Source organism: Bidens hawaiensis, unplaced genomic scaffold (genome assembly GCF_021521415.1).
Source record: "Bidens hawaiensis isolate Kalapana, Puna unplaced genomic scaffold, B.hawaiensis_p1.1 tig00074962_1, whole genome shotgun sequence".
NCBI classification, from domain to species: Eukaryota; Viridiplantae; Streptophyta; class Magnoliopsida; order Asterales; family Asteraceae; genus Bidens; species Bidens hawaiensis.
Window position 1 is genome coordinate 21,410 of NW_027503008.1, and position 18,097 is coordinate 39,506.

Here is an 18,097-nt window from a genome sequence, read left to right on the forward strand (position 1 = left end):
CTTTTTTTCTTTCTTTTTTCTTTTTTGTTTCTTGTGTTAGAAGCTGGGTTAGTGTGTGTTTGTATTATTATTATTATTATTATTATTATTATTATTATCATCATTATTACACGTTTCGTGACACGAGAAATGGAATAATAAGTGTCGTCTAAATAAGCAAGTTTTCCATTTTTGAAATACGGCAAGTAGGCCTCTTTGTCCCTCCTGGTTCGGCAGCAGAAGCATTCTCAGCTCCCGAAGAAGATGAAGCTACCGACATAGGAATTAGGAGCGGCCGAGAAAGCTCTTGAGAAAGCCAACAATTCTATCCGGATCTTGATTCCGGATATCTTCGATCGAACATCACAAGCCTTATCACCAGAATTCACAACTCACTCCCGACTGAGAAGAGGCGCCTCCGTCCAACCTCGAAGATTATCTGATAACTTGATACTAAAGTGCGTTTTATCAAGATTATGTTATACTGTTGTCAGTTGTCACTTGTCACATTTAGAGGTGGGCAAACGAATCGAAACTGAACCGGTTTGAAACCAATAGAAATCATAGGTTCAAAAACCAACTTGTAATTTTCTCCACCGAACGATAGGTTCAGAACCAAGGCCAGCTTCGAATGGCGAAAAAAATTGGGGTAATCGGCGAAAATTTTTTAGGGCCTTAAGTAAATGAACATTTTGTTGGTTTTAAACAATTTAATTTTAAATAAGCTTACTTGATTATGATTTGAGTTGTGTAAAAAACTTTTATATTGTTGGGTTTAAACAATTTAATTTTAAATGAGCTTACTTGATTATGATTTGAGTTGTGTGAAAAACTATTATATAAAAATAAGCTTAAAAACGTCTCAAATAAAACTAGAATCCACAACCTTTTCTTTAGATGTGATAGCTCTTTGTCACTAGACCAAGCTAGTAGTTATGTAATTATGTTAAAAACATTTATTATACATATTTTTGTTCATAAAAATGCATATATTTAAAAAAAATAATTGAGCCTAGCGGAGTGTCGGGCATGTGGCCGTCGACTACCCTAGTCAAGAAACCGGTTCCAAATTGGTTAACCGAACCAAAACCGATAAAAACCCAAATCGAAATTGATCGTAACCTAGTCAAGAAACCGGTTTCAACCAATCATAAACCAGTTTTAACTTTTGTTAAAAAAAAACGAACCAATGTCAACCCAAACCAGTTTGTGCACCACTAATCACACTCTTATTAGGAGGAATATCCAAGGTGGCTTGTCAATTTGCCCCTTTGGTTTGGATCATCAAGAGACCATTCAATAGCTATTAATTTCATGCCCTTTGGCCCTTGGCGGACACGGTTTGACAACGCATTACAAGTTGGTGTAAAGTGTAAACTCCCGCCTTTCTACGTTTTCTTGATTTCCGATGATATCACGATTTCTTGGCTCATGGTCCATTACAACGGAAGCTAATTCAAGGAATCTTTCGGGTCACAATTTGGAGCATCTGGAGAGCAGGAAATGACAAGATTTTCAACGAAACAAAATACAAACGCGAGTAAAGGTTTTATCTTTCTTGTGTGTGTGACATGTATGATATTTGGTGTACCCTGCTCAATTACCCGATACACGCATACCCTTTTAACATAGCCATTCGGCAGTATAATAATTTTCTAATTCACTATTTTTATTTACACGCTTCTTGAATTAAGAAAATGTTCAAAAATTAAATCTGCTACAAACATTTGAAAGTCTAAACTAGTAACTTTTAATAAGCTAGCACACATCACCGACAATCACACGTCACGTATTACGCCAAGTATGGTACACGGTTCCTTCACCGTCTCTTGTAAATCACAAACTGAACATAATAAAATACGCCAAAAGATGGCTAAAAGCACAAAACACATTCAACGGTATACAACTAATCATAAAGTTAAACTGATACTAATAATACTAATACACTAATCCATAAAGTTACAAACACATCACCAGGACACAGAAAAAATACAGCCTGCTGCTTACATCACTCATATCCATATTTTTTAATAACTTAAAAAACAAAATGTTAAAAAAACAACATCCAACATAGACTCTTACTTCTCCTTTTTATAAATAAGCCTGTCTCACTTCTCTATATTTTTTTATATAATCCACATTTATTTCCCATCATTTTTCTCAACCTTCTCTTTTTCATTCATCTTTTTTTATAACATTAGTGTTCTCTTTTCATTTTTTTTACTTTTTTTATTATTTTTTTATTTTTCAAACATCATATTCTTCGTCGTCGTCGCCGTCATCATCTACGAGAAAAGAAAAGAAAATCGGGGTGGTTAACCTGAAGACTAGCCAGCCAATTGTCGGCTGCCTGCAACAATTCAGTCAGCAACGGGCCTTCATTGTTGATCCACAGTGGCGCTTTCAACTTATATGAAGCGAGACCGAACACAGGTAACAAGATTCTCGGGACCGGGTGCGTGACAGCTGGCGCATGCTCACCTTGATTCACTGCAAAAAAAAAGGTTCAAATTCTGATATGAACATACACACACAAACAACCTATTAAAATATAACTGAACTTGGTTGTGTTTAAAGTTATCTTAGGGGTGTGCAAGAAACTGAAAAAACTGAACCGAAACAAAAACCGACGGTTTGGATTTATGCTTTTGTAAAAACCGCACTAATGGTTTGATTTTGGTTTTGCATGTAAAAAAACCGAACCGAATTTCTAAATTTTTATTTTTTTATATTTTGTATTAAGTAATTTATAAGAATTTAATAAATATGTAACTCCGATATATTTGATCAAACGTATAATAGTCTATTATTTTACAATTAACAAAATTATTTATACCTAAATTCATTATTTTTTGCTAACTTTTTTTTGGCCTAAAATTTTCAAGCTCAAATGGGCAAAAACAGTAAAAACCGAAACCGAACCGAAAAACCCAAACCGAACGGTTTCAAAAACTCCAAAAACCGAAGTTTTGGTTTTCGGTTTGGTTTTAGCCAAAAACCGCACCAAACCGCACCACGCACACCCCTAAGTTATCTGACGTAAAATGTTCATGCTCATGAACTGTCCGTTTATATTGTTAGCACGCGAACAAAAACAAACACGAAAACATTCTTTTTCGTAAGACAAGCAAACAAACACAAACACGAAAACTATATTCGTATAATTCTTCGTGTTTGAACCGTTGTTCATTTAAAGTTAAACGAATGAAAATAAGCACGTGTTTATTCGTGTTTTAATCGTTTGGCAAATTCTGATTATTCAATAAATCAAAACATAAAATGATTTGTAATTTAAAATACTGAACAAAATTTATATAGAAAGATACAAACCTGTGATTGGTGTATGGAGAGAATGAAAAGTCAAAAAACAAGCATCAAGATCTTTCAACGTGGGTCCCATCGGAATCCTATATATCGGGTACCTGTTAAATCGGTCATAATATAGCTCATATTAAAAATTTGTCCATGCGTGATGAATATTATAATAAAAAAAAGTAACAAATAATAACACAAAATGTCACAAAGATTGTACCATGCCACCGATAACCAACTAGAAGCTAGCAAGTCGCAACTTTTCACGCTTTTCAATTCCGGGAAGCAACGAGCAAGATCAAGTATCTATGCACCAAATAAGAATGTTTAATTAATTTATTGCCGTTAAACTTTAGACATTTTTTTCATTAAAAAAAAACCTTGTCAGTTAAAGGCTCTCGACCCCAAGGTTGATTGCGCTCCAAATACTCAAACGTAAGACAACTTTGAGGCCTTGCAGATTCACCCTCGTCACTAGAGAAGCCTTCTTGAAAAGCATTTTGGTAATTTAACGACAGCTGATCTAACCGCTGAGTAATTTCGCTCTTCGGGATGTCAAAATCACTGCTCACATCGCTACTTGAGTCCCTAAACGAGTCAACATCGCTGTCCTCGGTGTGTTGCCTATCACAACAAAAAAAACAAAATTAATGCCTAATAGAAAGAAAATCGCTACGAAGCGATAATATAGAATTTCATACTTGAAATACTCAGATAAAAAATTAAAAACAAAACTTCGCCATGTTAATAAAATATTTTTGGCTCTAACAAATACTCAATCATAGATCAGACTAGTGTATGTTTACCAAAATTAAATAAATAAATAAATAAATAAAAAACATTACAAACACTTAGTCAAGAAATTGCGTTGCATGTAAATTACGTTTTCAGCAAAAAAACATTCATAAATGATGAAACTAAACAACTTAACAAATCATTATCTTTAAACTAAAACAAGAAATGAGTATGTTAAAAATAATGAGTCACTTAAACCGGCAATGTAATTGTAAAGAAAAGATAATGATCAAGCACGAAAGATCAAAAATTTATATACCTTGATTTTGCTGAAGCTTTCAAAGGGTCCATGTACAACTGAATTCCAGACAAATAAGGCACGTAGTACTGAACCACACTATCACTATCATTCAATATTAACGGAACTCCCGCACCATACGCGCTCCACTCTTTAAACGCCTCCCACAAATCACCAAGCACAAAGTAAGGTTGATAGTCATCACTACTTCTCCATCCTCCCATAGCTCTCTGCAACAACACAATTCAGCCATAATCACCATTAGCACTTCTACCTATTGGTTTCAAAAAGCCTAGATTTAAAATAAAAAAAAACGACAAAGTACTGAGCAAGTGTTAAATAACAATGTCAAACAAATCGAGACTTTTAGATGATTAATCACTAGCCGACCGGTGACTGACTGATTTTTAGCTAATCGGCCAAACTAGTCGCTGATTGACCAGATTGGCCGCTCGTCGGGTCTAGTCAGACCAACTAACTGGCCAACTTCCGAACAAACTCTGTTAATTCCGGCCAACCTTTGTAAACTACATATAAATATGTGTGTGTGTGTGTATAAAACTGCAAACTACATATAAAAATGTGTGCATATATGTATAAAACCGAAAATTACATATAAAAATGTGTGTGTGAATATATATAAAACTGAAAACTACATATATTAAAAACTTATATATGTATAAAACCGAAAATTACATATAAAAATGTGTGTGTGTATCTATAAAACTGAAAATTGCACATACAAATGTGTGTGTGTGTGTTAATAAAACTGAAAACTACATTTAAAAACACGTATATATATATAATATACAACTGAAAACTACATATGTGTTTGTGTGTTTATAAAGCTGTAAACTACATTTTAAAACATGTATGTATATAATATACAACTGAAAACTACATATAAAAACAAGTGTGTGTATATAATATAACACTGAAAACAATTGTGTAAATATGTATAAAACATGTATGTATATAATATACAACTGAAAACTACATATAAAAACAAGTGTGTATATATAATATAACACTGAAAACAATTGTGTAAATATGTATAAAACTGAAAATTACATATAAAAATGTGTGTGTATAAATCTGAAAACTACATATAAAAAAGTGTATGTATATAAATATAAAACTGAAAACTGCATATAAAAAAGTGTATATAGTTATATACATATTAAACTGAAAATTACAAATAAAAATGTGTGTGTGTGTATAAATTCCAATCCGATTAATTGCTAGTCCAGTAGTCTTCACCCCCTAACCAGCCGAATAGCTCCTAACGAGTTCTACTTCTACAACACTCTTAAATAAACAATTCTAGATTACTAATTACACACTCAAATCCCTAAACTCCTTAGCTTGCAAGCATGATTTACTTAGTTATTTCGCATACCAGTCGGTGATTAATCATTAATCTAACAAACAACTAACTTGACCATCTAAAAGTCAACCAAAACAATATTATTATTATTATTATTATTATTATTATTATTATTATTATTATGATTAACAAAAAACAATAAACCTTTGAAGGATACTGAGCCGCAACCGAAGGCGTAACCGATTCCAAAAACCTTTCAAGATTACACACCGCCGGCAAATCCTCCACCTGCGCTACCTTCACCGCCGTGCTGACGTCACTTTCCGGCCGCCGGATATTCTCCTGGTTCTGCCGGTTCCTTCTCGCCTTCGCCAAATTATAAAACCTATCCTCTCCACCACGACTCCGTCCAAACTGCAACCCAGCGCCCAACATCTTCTCCGTCAAAACCCTAATTAATTAACTTATTCAAACTAGAACAAATTAGGCGACAAGATTGGATAATATTGAAAACCCAGATGGGGAATTGATTGAATTTGATGAATTGGATCGAATCGGAGGGTGAATTGGATATTTGAGGAATTGGGGGATTTGAAAAACCCTAGAAATTGGGGATTTGGGGGAATTGAGAGATGGGTTTGGTGATTGGATGGAGATTGGATCTGGGTTTTGAATTGATTTGATTTTGGTGTGGTGGATGATGAGGAATTGAATTGAATTGGTTTTGAAATTTGGGGTAAATTGAAAAGGATGGAGATGAAAATGAAAACCAGTGTCTGAAGAAAATGGATGGGTAGGCGAAGATGGAATAATAATTAATATATTAATAATAATATTAATATTAATAACTCTTTCTTTTAACTAATGCCAAACAAAAATTTAATGCAAAAATAAAATATTATTTTTTATTTTCTTTTGAATGGTTAAAAGATTCTTCGAATAGGATATTGGTTAAATTATTAACTTCCGTGAAAACCCATCCAAAGGCACAATAGTGAACAGTGTGGTGAGTTAAACTCGCTCAGTCAAGAATCCAACTAAAGAACACCACATACTCGACAAGTCTCTCTCATCATCATCCGGTAGCGCCAAAATTAAATGATGAGTGCAGAATTCGAACATAGGTTACATGGAGCATCAAGTATCTTCCTTACTATTTCACCACTGGTTCATTAGCCCCGATTTAGTTATTTCTTTCCACAATAACGATGCCTAGGATAATTTTACAAGAAGAAAAATTAAACTACATGAAAGCTTGAAAGAAAAAAGAAAATCTAATGAATTAATGTCATCTATGAATGGTTATATTGATTATGAAAATGTAACGTGCCCTCACCATCCCAAACATAATCATGGTCGTGTTGATTAAGTTCGTACGGACATTAATTTATTTATTTTCTTGTTGTTTGTATCAAATGATTGTAGGCTATGTTGTTTATATATAAACAAGCGAAAGAGATATGTATTGAACGTTAAGATTTTGATATTATAATGAGGCATATTAGTCCTTGTGAGACTAGCCCGGAGGACAGAGGTGCATGCCTCTTAAGTAAAAGATATGGGTTAAATCGAGACATGGAGAAAATTATGGTGTAATTTAGGAGTTGACATGAGTATGGTAACATTCAAGGTTCAAAAGAAATGAGGTGTCCTTGTACGAGGAAGTGGATTCGTAAATATTTTTGATATGTTTTAGGATGTTTTATTCGTGTTTGATTAAAATTTTTATAAGATCAGTTCATCAATATTAATCAAAAGTCAAATAATAAATATATACCTTAAATCCAAGAATATACACGAAGTTAGTCATATAAACAATATTCCGACTGAATTCACTACAAGGTCTAAAAGTCTTTTAAAATCTCACATATATCTCTTTCCTTTAGGCTTATTATGATGTTGTCAAAAAAAATATATAGTATTTTTTGAATGTCATAGGGGATGTTTGGCAATCTAGTGTTGAATTAATAAGAGGTCTGACGGGTTAAGATGTATCTTTAAATCATTCAGCATCTCTATGAAACTTAACCATTGGATGTTTCATAAGCTATTAAGAGGTATAATCAAACAAAATCTACCTCTAACCGACTCAGGTGTAGCATCACCTGACTGCCTCCTTAATTGACTTTGGCAACTCGTTTAAAACAATCGTGAAAAGAAACACATTGAATGCAGACCCTTAGTGTAGGCCTACCTCCACGAGGAAGAACTCAATATCTCCCGTAGGCACACGGACGTTAGCTTCAGTCCATCATACATATCTTTAATTATCTATCTGTATCTCACAATGACCTCTCTATTGGAATTGGTTCACGTCACCTATGTTTCCCGTCTAACTCTAGTGTCAGTTACTCTTTCACATAGCTTAACAATATGGCTCAAAAACTTAATCCCCCTGCAGTTCCTGCAACATTATGCTTCTCCTTTGTTCATAATGAATAGCACGATAACCCTAATCGTCCATTAATCTTTTCAGTTTTAAATAAAACATTGAGCAAGATAGTTAACCATTGGAAGTCTTGATCTCCCAAACATGTCCACGCATATGGTATGTTGTCTAGTCACACTGCCATAGCTCTTTCTATCTTCCTAAGCTTTTTCTTCACCTCTTCTTATGTGGTCCTACGACTAGCGAAAAGCATGCCATTTATTTAAAATATGTTCATTTTGCCCATTTACTTTGACATGTTTTAGGAATGTACATTTTATTTAAAAATTAATAAAAACAAAATAACTAATTTCTTAAAACACATACTTTGGATAAAGTCATAAAACAAATAACAATTGAATGAGATTGGAAAAATCCCATCAACGACATAAAATTTGTATTTAAGTCGTGTTGATTTTTAACTTGCTTTTGTGCAAGTGCCCAAGATCTCAATGTGCACATAATTTATGTCAACTAAAAACATCATTGATCGTTATATAATTTAAATAATTGAGTTGTGTTAAATATTAATAAATTGTCATTGTCATGTATTTTTTTTTTTTTTTGATAAACTAACTTTGTATTTGAATCATTAAATTGTTTTTTGGTTTCAAATTACGAGTGACTAGTTTGTTTTGTGAGCACTTTCAATGACTTATGATATCTAGTGATAGCATTGGTAGATTGTATTTGCATCAATGAAAATTATAATAAAGTTAAGTTATACACTACTTGACTTTGACTTGTTTTTTTCTTTAAATATGAATAGTAGTGAAACGTTTGTTGTATGATCAGTCCGTTTTATTGACATTGGTTCTTCTGTTTAAACAGTTGAGTCGTAAATTAACTCTGGTTCTCGACAACAAACCAGTCCTTTGGGTGGCTGATCCACATAGAATCTCGACAACAAACCAGTCCTCTTCACGCCGGTGACCGTCGTCGTCCGGGGCTGCTCGGAGGTGACAGCCGTCTGAACCTTCGGAACAGCGGTCTCACCACCAGGGTTCCCCGCCACCTCCTAACTTTCGGTCTCTAAGTTAGACCGATTCACCGGATCGGCAGTAGAGGCAACTGTCGCCTTGCCCTTCCCGCCGGCAGCCTTCTTCTTCCTCGCCAACAAAGGACCATCTGCGGATTCCTCATCAGAAGATGACAGAATTAGAGGAATTCCCGCAGAGGTTTCAGCATTCACAGGGCGAGGGTTAAAAAGTTCTTTACCTGGCCGCCTGGCGCTTAGGATCTCGTGGCTTGGCGGGTAGACCTCCACGAACCGATCCGCCGTTTGCTCAAGGATGGGCAACTCGTTCTCATCTAGAGCACGAGTACCCATCCGAGCGGGACCATCAGCCTCCCGCGGGTGCAGGAGCGACTGCAAGTCATTCCCTTCTGAAATAAAAGAAGAAACAGTTAGAAGAAAAACCTAAATCAACAAAGAAGACAAAGCATACCGTAAGGGACATAATTCAAACCGTATTCTAGGACGATGGGAATCTGTGACGCCTCCTTCCACACCCGGCTCATCCCGAGCATCACCATCCCGGACTCCGCAAAGCGGTAAACCGGGGACTGGATCCGGGAAACCGTGGAGAACCATTTCGCCTCCTGGTAATTCAAGGCAGGAAGGTTCGGGAGCGCGCTCCCGTTTTTAAACGTCATCGCTATCGGGATGACGCGAGCGGAGATATAAAAAAACTCCCGCTTCCACGACCGAAGACTGCGCTCGGTTGCGCAAATCTTCAGACCCTTGATCCGGTTGACCAGGGTGTACCACCCTTGGATGCACCTCCAGGAGTAGAAGGTCATCAGGCGGTCGACATGGGGCTCCACACCCATAATGAGGCACACCCATTCGAAATGGCGGATCTTTGCGATCGCCATTGGGTGTACCTCCGTCAAGTGTACACCGTGCCTCTCCAGAACACGGTACACAAACTTCGTCAATGGGAACCTCAGATTCCCATAGACGAAGAATGCGGCGTACACCCCTATCTTGCCCTTGGGGGCATCGTACACCGTCTGATGAGGCTCCGGAAACTCAGGCTCGAAAGGCTCGAGCATGAACTTCCGGACGATGTACTGGTAGAGATCAGTAGGAAGAGCGCACTGGCACTCACCAGCAGTGCTCTTGTCGTCCTTATCGGACGTCGACGTCGGGTTGTCGACGAGCATCTCAGACTCCTCGGCAGCGGCCTCAAAATCACGGGTACAAGACATGTTTTGGATGTAACAGAATGATTTCAGAAGAATGCTCGACGGAATAGTGAGTATTCGCCGGAAATCGTTTACAAGAAGAAGAGAGAAGTGAAAGTGTAGATTACTGTGAACCCTCACCCCCTTTATATACTCATCGCAATAAATGCGATGAATTTAATGCGGAGGAGAGAGAAAAGAGCGGGTGCAATGAAAGTATGACACGTGGAAAAAACAACCTGGCAACAGCTGTTGACGGGACGTGTGCCGTAAAAACCGCACCCACGCGCCCGAAAAATCGCGCCACGCGCCTGAAAAAGCGCCTGGAATGACCATATACTGTCACGTCGTCATAACTTCCTGCACGTCCTGAAACTGTCAGAAGAAACCGTCAGACACTAACGTCCCTTCAACAGTCTGGACTGTTCTTATCCTTTCACCAACTCTTCGAATTTCAAAGAAATTCAAAAAGATTCAAATATTCAAAAATAAGAGGGAATATATCCCCTTACCTGGGCAACCAAGTAACTATAAGACAGGTGCGGGTACAGTGTCAAGGTAAAACCCTTCACATACTTAGCACCCGCAGGGAATGGACGCCAAGAATACCTTGGAAGTAAACTAACTATAAGACGAGTGCGGGTACAGTGTCAAGGCGAAACCCTTCACATACTTAGCACTCGCAGGGAATTGAAACCAAGAAGGATCTTCTGGGCCATGCTCGCGGAAAGGGAAATAACATCCCCGCATAGCGGGATCGTTGACAATTTGTTTGAAGCTCCAAGATGGAATTGGTTGTTTAACATAATTGATCACTATGTTAAAACTACCAAAACCTCATGGAGATTCTACACAAGTGAAACTCAACGCTCCTGACTTGCGAGGTTACAAACCTACCCGCATCATACCCAAAGATCAAGCAGAAAAGTCGGGAATTTCTGCGTGACATTAGGAAAACCGCGGGAAGAATCCCCACGGAAAACCTTAAAACCAAAAACCCTTTTCAAAACCTCTTGCTAAAGTCCAAAAGTTCACCTCACTTATTAATAATTCATGAGAAGAACATTGGACTGGGGGGACTTGAAGAGGTAGGTCCCAGCAGAGCCCAGTTGGACCTGCAAGACTCACCTTGAAGAGGGACGTCTGCGCAAGGACCAACTGCTTCCGCAGGACCGACCATGCTCAGAGATGAAGACCTTACGCGCAGTATGCCAGCTGTTCCCGCAGGGAAAGCCTCCCAATGGTGAAGTACCCCGCCTGTTCCCGAAGCTGCGGATACAAGCCATCAGGGAAGGCTACCTGCACTAATAGCAAGGCTACACGCACAAGGCACTAACTCTTGATACTTCAGTAATGTCACCTGAAGGAATGAGCAAGGCGGGAATACTCCCGCCCAAATGAGCCAGTCCGTATGCTTCTGGAAGATCTTTTGTACTATACCTGCCAAGGTATGGACAGAATAGACAAGATCTGACCAAAGCAGCCCATGAACCAATCACAGGGTGACAGCTCACCGACAACAGTACGAGGAGGAGCACCCTCTAGTACTGTTTGTCACTATTAGCCGCTGCCTACTCACCAACCCTCACTGTGGGACAGTGCATAGCCGGCAGTAAAGGAACAGTATACAGCCGGCCTTGTCACTATCAGCCGCAGCCTATCCACCAATCAGCATGGCTCGTGCGTAGCCCACTGTTGGTAGAACAGGAATACTATTCAGCCGGCTGTACCTTCTTGGAAACCTACCTTCGGCTATAAATACTCCAACACCTTGGAATGGTAAGGACATGAGGAGATATCTCATTATCTTATCTTCTCTAGCAATCTCTTAATATACACTTATATTCAGAGCAATCTAGTCTGATTCTCACACCGGAGGGTGGTCACAAGGAGGAACCCCCCCTTCTCAGTGACGAGCTTACGGTGTCTGTTTTGCAGGTCACCTGAAGAACAACTTTCTTTGCTGGACCTCATCCTCGTGGGAAACATCTATTTAACCCCCAGATTATCCGTAATCTGCCCGGGGTCGATTAGTGTTTCTTCAGCACTCCTCCCTTGTTGAAATATGGATCGTCGTATTGTTACAAGAACACACAATTCTACCACCGTTTCTGTTCTTATAACTTTTCTTTGTATGCAAACCGAATTCATCTGATTAGGTTAACCCGAGATAGCTCGGTTTCTATTATCAGTTAATGTAATTCCTCAAATTCAATAAACTATCTTTTTCTAATGAAATTCTTTTAGCTTTAAAGTTTAAAGAAAATAAATAAAGTTAAAACTGAAAAGGTTCAATAATATAATGATAAAACCTTAAATTAAGGCAAAATAAACCTTGTTTTCATTTGTAATTTTATTAGTTACTGTCTTTATAGTAGTCATAATTTGACCGCTAGTTTTGAACATTGTTAAAAGTTAAATTCAACATAATCTGATAAATCACTGGTTGATTAAAAGTCGGTGTCGACTTGCCCCTTTCAACTAAGATTATTTTTTACATTCATTTTCCAATTTTATTTAGAAAAAAATCATGAAACAAATTATTAGACACGTTATGTAAAGAGTTTTAAATAATTGGATCTTGGAATGTAAAGATGTTAATGATATGTGTATTGTGCATATTAAACTCAAGAAAGAAAAACCTCTATATATATGGAGATCAACAGTTTCTAAACAACTTACACGAAACAAACATAATATATATATATCTCGTGTGAAATGCATGTCAATTTAAAGGTGTTTCGTACGCCGATAAAATGCCGGGTTGGTCGCTAAATAGGTGTTGTTAAAATTGTCTCGCCATGATGTCAGTGGACTGGAAAAAATGTATACGTAACTCATGTAAACGTGTAATATGTTTAAAATAAATATAGATTGAATCGCTGCAAAAAGAGAAAAAGCGATTTTTGGTAACTCGTATCTTTTAAGCAAATTACCACATATAGTGTGTAAATGGTTAAATTGAAGCTCAAAAGTACATAAAACTCCTAATTTTCAAACTTGAGATTAGTATAAGCTTGACTTGTTTATTATTTCCAACTCGGGGTGAAACTCATAAAATGCTAACCAAGCTAGCGTAGCTCAGAATTTTCAATCCGTGCTAAAATTTGAGCTCATAGTCAGCTCACGTGAGCACGGATTTAATATTTTCAATTTTATACAAGTCTTAATAAAAATTAACAGCAATCTCAAACTATACAAGTCTCAAATATTAGAACACCTATACAAGTAAATCATTGCTATAAATTTATTCTAAGTGAGCTAAGGATTGCACTACCCTTAACTCAAACTCGATTCGGTTTCATCACACCATCATCGGGTTTAAAAGGGATATTGTTATGAGGTGGATGAACATGATGCAAGAATCTATTAATCATCTCATAACTAGTGAAAGTAATCACAGCTGATGGTGTTGTTCTTAAGAGATTAGTTCCACACCCTCTATAAAAACCCCACAAACCTTCTTTTGCATATATTTTTTTTACACAATCGATGACGCCTTTGTAACGCGTTTCTGAGTTTGTCGCGTGCCCTTGTTCTTGTAGTATCGAACGAATCACCTAGCACATGAACATTGTAAAATATAACTTCAATCTAATTTTTAAGGGACGGTTTTTATATGCATTGTGTGTAACTGATTACGTTGTTTTTAAGCGTTACCTCATATAATCAATTGTTTGTAAAAAAATTATTATTAAAAAAATTAGGTGAAATAATCAAGAAATGTAACAAAAATTCCCGAATCTCACAATATAGGGTGCGAGTAATTTTCTGTCGTCTATGCCAGCATGTCTGTCATATCATACGTGTCGTATGAGGTTATATGTCCTGTATAATCTGTTAGTATAACATTGTAACTAGGGTGTTCGAATTTGGATATCCTAAATTTTGGATAGCTGAATTCAGTGTCCGAATAATATTATGACTCATGATGTGTCAATAGTGTGTGAATAATGTGTTAGTGGTGTGTCGTGTGCGTATAGTCTTGTCCAATAGAAAGATTACTTGTATAGTCTATTTCAAAACTAAAATTCGAATATCACTAAACATTTTGAGTTAACGAGATTAGTTAAGTCACCTCGTGTGGGTAAGTAGGCAATGAAGCAAGTATTTTGGACACTGATGAAGCAATAGCAAGTTGCCCGGGGCTTAGATCTTTTGTGGTTTTATTATCTGCCAATTTGAAATGTACATAATCAACATTACTACTTTCAATGAACGGTGTACAACTTTCAATGCGGTAACGTATTACTTACCCCTTTCTGCCAAGTAGAATTTGATATTTTCATAGGCTGGAAATTGTATTGCAACATGACTAATTCCAGCAAGAGAAGGCAAGAGTCCACTGTTGTAAAAAAATTAACCACAAATTGGTATTAAAATAAACGCAAATATATATATACACGGAAAATGACTAAAATGTTCATTAGAACAGTTAAAGTTAAGATTTCAGAAAATGTCCATTTGACCAGCTTTTTCCCATAATGTTCACCCACAATGTGGTTGCCCTACATAGTTTTTAATTATTACGTGACATGATTTTTAACCAACCAGATCCTGTCACTTGACCAAAAATATCTTCCGATACCAAATAAAATATCGTCCGATACCAAAAAAATGTCATCGGAAGCAGTGTTGCAAAAATCGCTAGTCGGTGGTTGGGCAGTGGGGTGGGGACTAGCGATTAATAGGGATTAGTCGAGATTAATCGGGATTAATCGGATCGGACTTTAATGTATATTTTTCAGTTTTATACATACACATACACATTTTTATATGTAATTTTCAGTTTTATACATACACAAACATATTTTAGCCGGAAATTGGCTTGGAATCTCGCTGGAAACCACTAGTTTTTGCTGCAATCTCGCCGAAAATAGTTGATTTGGATCGGAATCTCGCCGGAAACCATTGATTATGGTCGGAATCTCGCCGAAAATCGTCGGTTTTGGCCGGATTTGACCGTTAACCGATTAATTAGCCGACTAGCCCAAAATTAATCAGTGAAGGGGGACTAGCGATTAATCGGGATTAATCAGTGACTAGTCGGGATTTTTGCAACACTGATCGGAAGCCAAACAAATCTCGTCAAAAGCCAAAAAAATCTTGTCGGAAGCCAAAAAATCTCATTCGAAGAAAAGAATTTCGGCAGACGCTTAAAAGTCCTGTCAATATGACGCATGACAAAATCTTGTTAGTTGAAAATCTCGTAAGCTAATAATTAAAAGTTGTGCGAGTCGACAAAATTGAGGATGGGCATTACGGGAAAAACTGGTCAAATTAACATTTTGTTTACTTTATCTGGTTAAATGGATATTTTGATCATTTTTTCTAGTTTATAATAGAAGTACAACTCATAAAGCGTACCTGTACAACCCAATAAAGCCTTCCTTATGAATTATATGCCTAAAGGCAGAAGATATGCTTGTATACTGCACTACACCAACTCTCTCCTTTTGTGTCTACAAGAGAAAAAATATATATAAATTATAACAAAAAACTTCATATTCTTTATAACTTTACATACTTAAAAAACAAAAGGAAAAAAAAACACATACTTGGAGTCTTGTTTTGATAACCCACAATGGATTTATGGTGATCGCGGTGGCCGCTCCAGCGACTGAAGCAGCTACTACGTTCGCCCCAAGTGTAAGATGCCCATTGTCGTCGACTGCAGTTGTTTTTAAAAGTTAAAACAATATATCAAGTTAATTGTTTAGACTGAAACGTTACGCTAGAAAATAATTATAGTAACTAGTAACCAACCATGTGACTCAAGAAGCTCTTTGAGTTGCCCCATAAACAGTAAAATAGACCTATATAAAAAAAATTATTTATACCCGGATTAAAACTTATATATAAAAATCAGAAGTATAATAATAATAATAATAATAATAATAATAATAATAATACTCACAGCCCAGTTTGGAAGTAATGCAGCTAATGTGGGTGAAAGGCCACAATATAGTCCCCTTGGTCCATCATTTCTTATAATGGCTTGTAGGCTTGTGACAATAACACTGCCTAATCAATGTCAAATAATATAAATTCGTATAATTGTCCCAAAGATTTCATAAAATATGTATACAACTTTTGTTAACGAGTCGTCATCAGACATAATTTCGCCTCATAATGACACGCGTCATGATATGATTTGTCCACCTTATAGGCTTAAATTTCGTATATCGTCTAAATGGTCATTGAAATTTTTTTATTGAGCGGAAAAAGTTAATGTTTATAGTTAACATCGGTTTAGTCAATGTTCATTTTGATAAATTTTCATTTATGTCAAGTAATAGTAATCAAGTTTCAAAACTTGCATTATTATTGTATTAGAGTTTAGACACTAGGATGAAATTACCTTTTACATCAGGCCGGCCCAAAACTTGCATTTTTGTCTTAATCACGTCCAATGGGCTCATTAGTGTGGCAGCAATGGCCCCTACAAGTTATATTGCAAAAAAAAACAATAATTTTCTCCTATAATGTTCATTCCAAATTACTATGTAAACAAGCCTCCTTTTCAGTTTTTAATGATACAATTGTAAGATGGTAAAATACTTGATTGATTAAACCATTCAGTAAATATTAACATGATATAGAGATCAAGAAACCTAAATTGTGTCCGTAGGCTCGTAGCCTCGTACTAATAAACCATAAACAGCAATATGTTCAAATAAAAAAATTGCATGGTAATATGATGTCAGTTGACAGTTTTAAAAAAAATGAGAAGCGCACAAAAGCGACAAGGTCTAAAACCGAAACACAAAGGTGTTAGACGAGTCATGTTCGCAAGTTGGTAGGCCTAACATGTTATGAAACCGAGAATTTGAAAATCATGTTAGACAAATGAACCCAATCTTGACATGGCTTTCACAAGATAAAACAAACACAAAAACCATGTTAGCCACATGGACCCCAACAAAACGTGAGTTTTCATAGGAATACACGGGTTATCGAAATGTTTGCAAATATACAAAGAATACATATATGTGTAAACAATTTCATTTTAAGTTTTACACTATAAAATCTAATTTTTATTCATCTTTAATCCTTTTGGCATAAAGTACTCATTTAACTTTATGACGTAAAATACAAAAGAATGTATACCTGCAGAGGCACCGGAAACATCGTAGATGACATCCCTACCGTTTCGTGGCTCCCCGGATGTCATACTCCGACGAAATAGTCAGACTGAAATTTCTTCTAAATAGATTGAATCCAAAACTCGAATAAACCAGCATTTATTAAAGTTGCAAGCCAAGTTTTGCGTGTTCAAATTGTTTGATCTAAAATTGGAATGTTTCAACTTTTATTATTAAGTCCAATTGCCCCATGTTATGTTTTGATGAGCCATTTGAAATATTATAACCTCTAATTTGTACACCCTTTGGGGATTATTTAATTCCTATAACAATTTTATTTTTAATCCTATTTCCAAATTCAAATCATGTTCTCAAGTGGCTTTCGCATTGAAAGTTTATATCACAATTTGTATGTGTGTCGTGTCTTACAGATATGTCAAATATGAATTGTGTTTGTACTAAGGACCTTTTATTCGTGTATTAGACTTTAATCTCATAAGTTCATACATAAATGTATGTTCTACGCGACTATAAGTCACGTATTATCCATTCGCTTGTGAGGTATCAGAAATCATCAATGGTTTTAATTGTTATAACTTCTTAATATTATTCTTACTTCTATTTATCATGTGAATGTTCTAGCTTGTATGCAAACGCTATCTAAACAATATATTTATACATTTGATTTTTATAAAATATATATTGATCAAGTAAAGTACAATTGTACAAACGTTGACAACATC

General features: G+C 36.2%; 2 protein-coding genes across 2 annotated transcripts; both read right to left on the reverse strand.

The window, feature by feature from the left end:
- Positions 1-1,769: 1,769 nt before the first annotated feature.
- On the reverse strand, positions 1,770-6,519 carry LOC143606483 (uncharacterized). The gene is made up of 6 exons (XM_077082242.1): positions 5,856-6,519; positions 4,346-4,554; positions 3,672-3,915; positions 3,512-3,597; positions 3,310-3,401; positions 1,770-2,469 (listed from the first exon to the last, which is right to left on the reverse strand). Exons 1-6 carry the CDS (start codon positions 6,084-6,086, stop codon positions 2,261-2,263), a joined length of 1,071 nt encoding a protein of 356 aa, XP_076938357.1. The 5' UTR covers positions 6,087-6,519; the 3' UTR covers positions 1,770-2,260.
- Positions 6,520-13,553: 7,034 nt separating this feature from the next.
- On the reverse strand, positions 13,554-17,443 carry LOC143606480 (nicotinamide adenine dinucleotide transporter 2, mitochondrial-like). Its single transcript, XM_077082240.1, has 7 exons — positions 17,380-17,443; positions 16,631-16,711; positions 15,828-15,940; positions 15,637-15,731; positions 14,526-14,614; positions 14,348-14,442; positions 13,554-13,829 (listed from the first exon to the last, which is right to left on the reverse strand). Exons 1-7 carry the CDS (start codon positions 17,441-17,443, stop codon positions 13,554-13,556), a joined length of 813 nt encoding a protein of 270 aa, XP_076938355.1.
- Between the last annotated feature and the right edge of the window lie 654 nt (positions 17,444-18,097).

Coding starts and splice junctions, on each gene's coding strand:
- LOC143606480 (XM_077082240.1), bottom strand. CDS start 17,443: ATGACATCCGGGGAGCCACGAAACGGTAGGGATGTCATCTACGATGTT. Junction 15,941..16,630: donor GGGCCGGCCTGATGTAAAAG/GTAATTTCATCC, acceptor AAACAACTGCAG/TCGACGACAATGGGCATCTT. Junction 14,615..15,636: donor GGCTTTATTGGGTTGTACAG/GTACGCTTTATG, acceptor TTTTTACAACAG/TGGACTCTTGCCTTCTCTTG.
- LOC143606483 (XM_077082242.1), bottom strand. CDS start 6,086: ATGTTGGGCGCTGGGTTGCAGTTTGGACGGAGTCGTGGTGGAGAGGAT. Junction 4,555..5,855: donor CGGCTCAGTATCCTTCAAAG/GTTTATTGTTTT, acceptor GTGTTGTTGCAG/AGAGCTATGGGAGGATGGAG. Junction 2,470..3,309: donor TCTCCATACACCAATCACAG/GTTTGTATCTTT, acceptor TTTTTTTTGCAG/TGAATCAAGGTGAGCATGCG.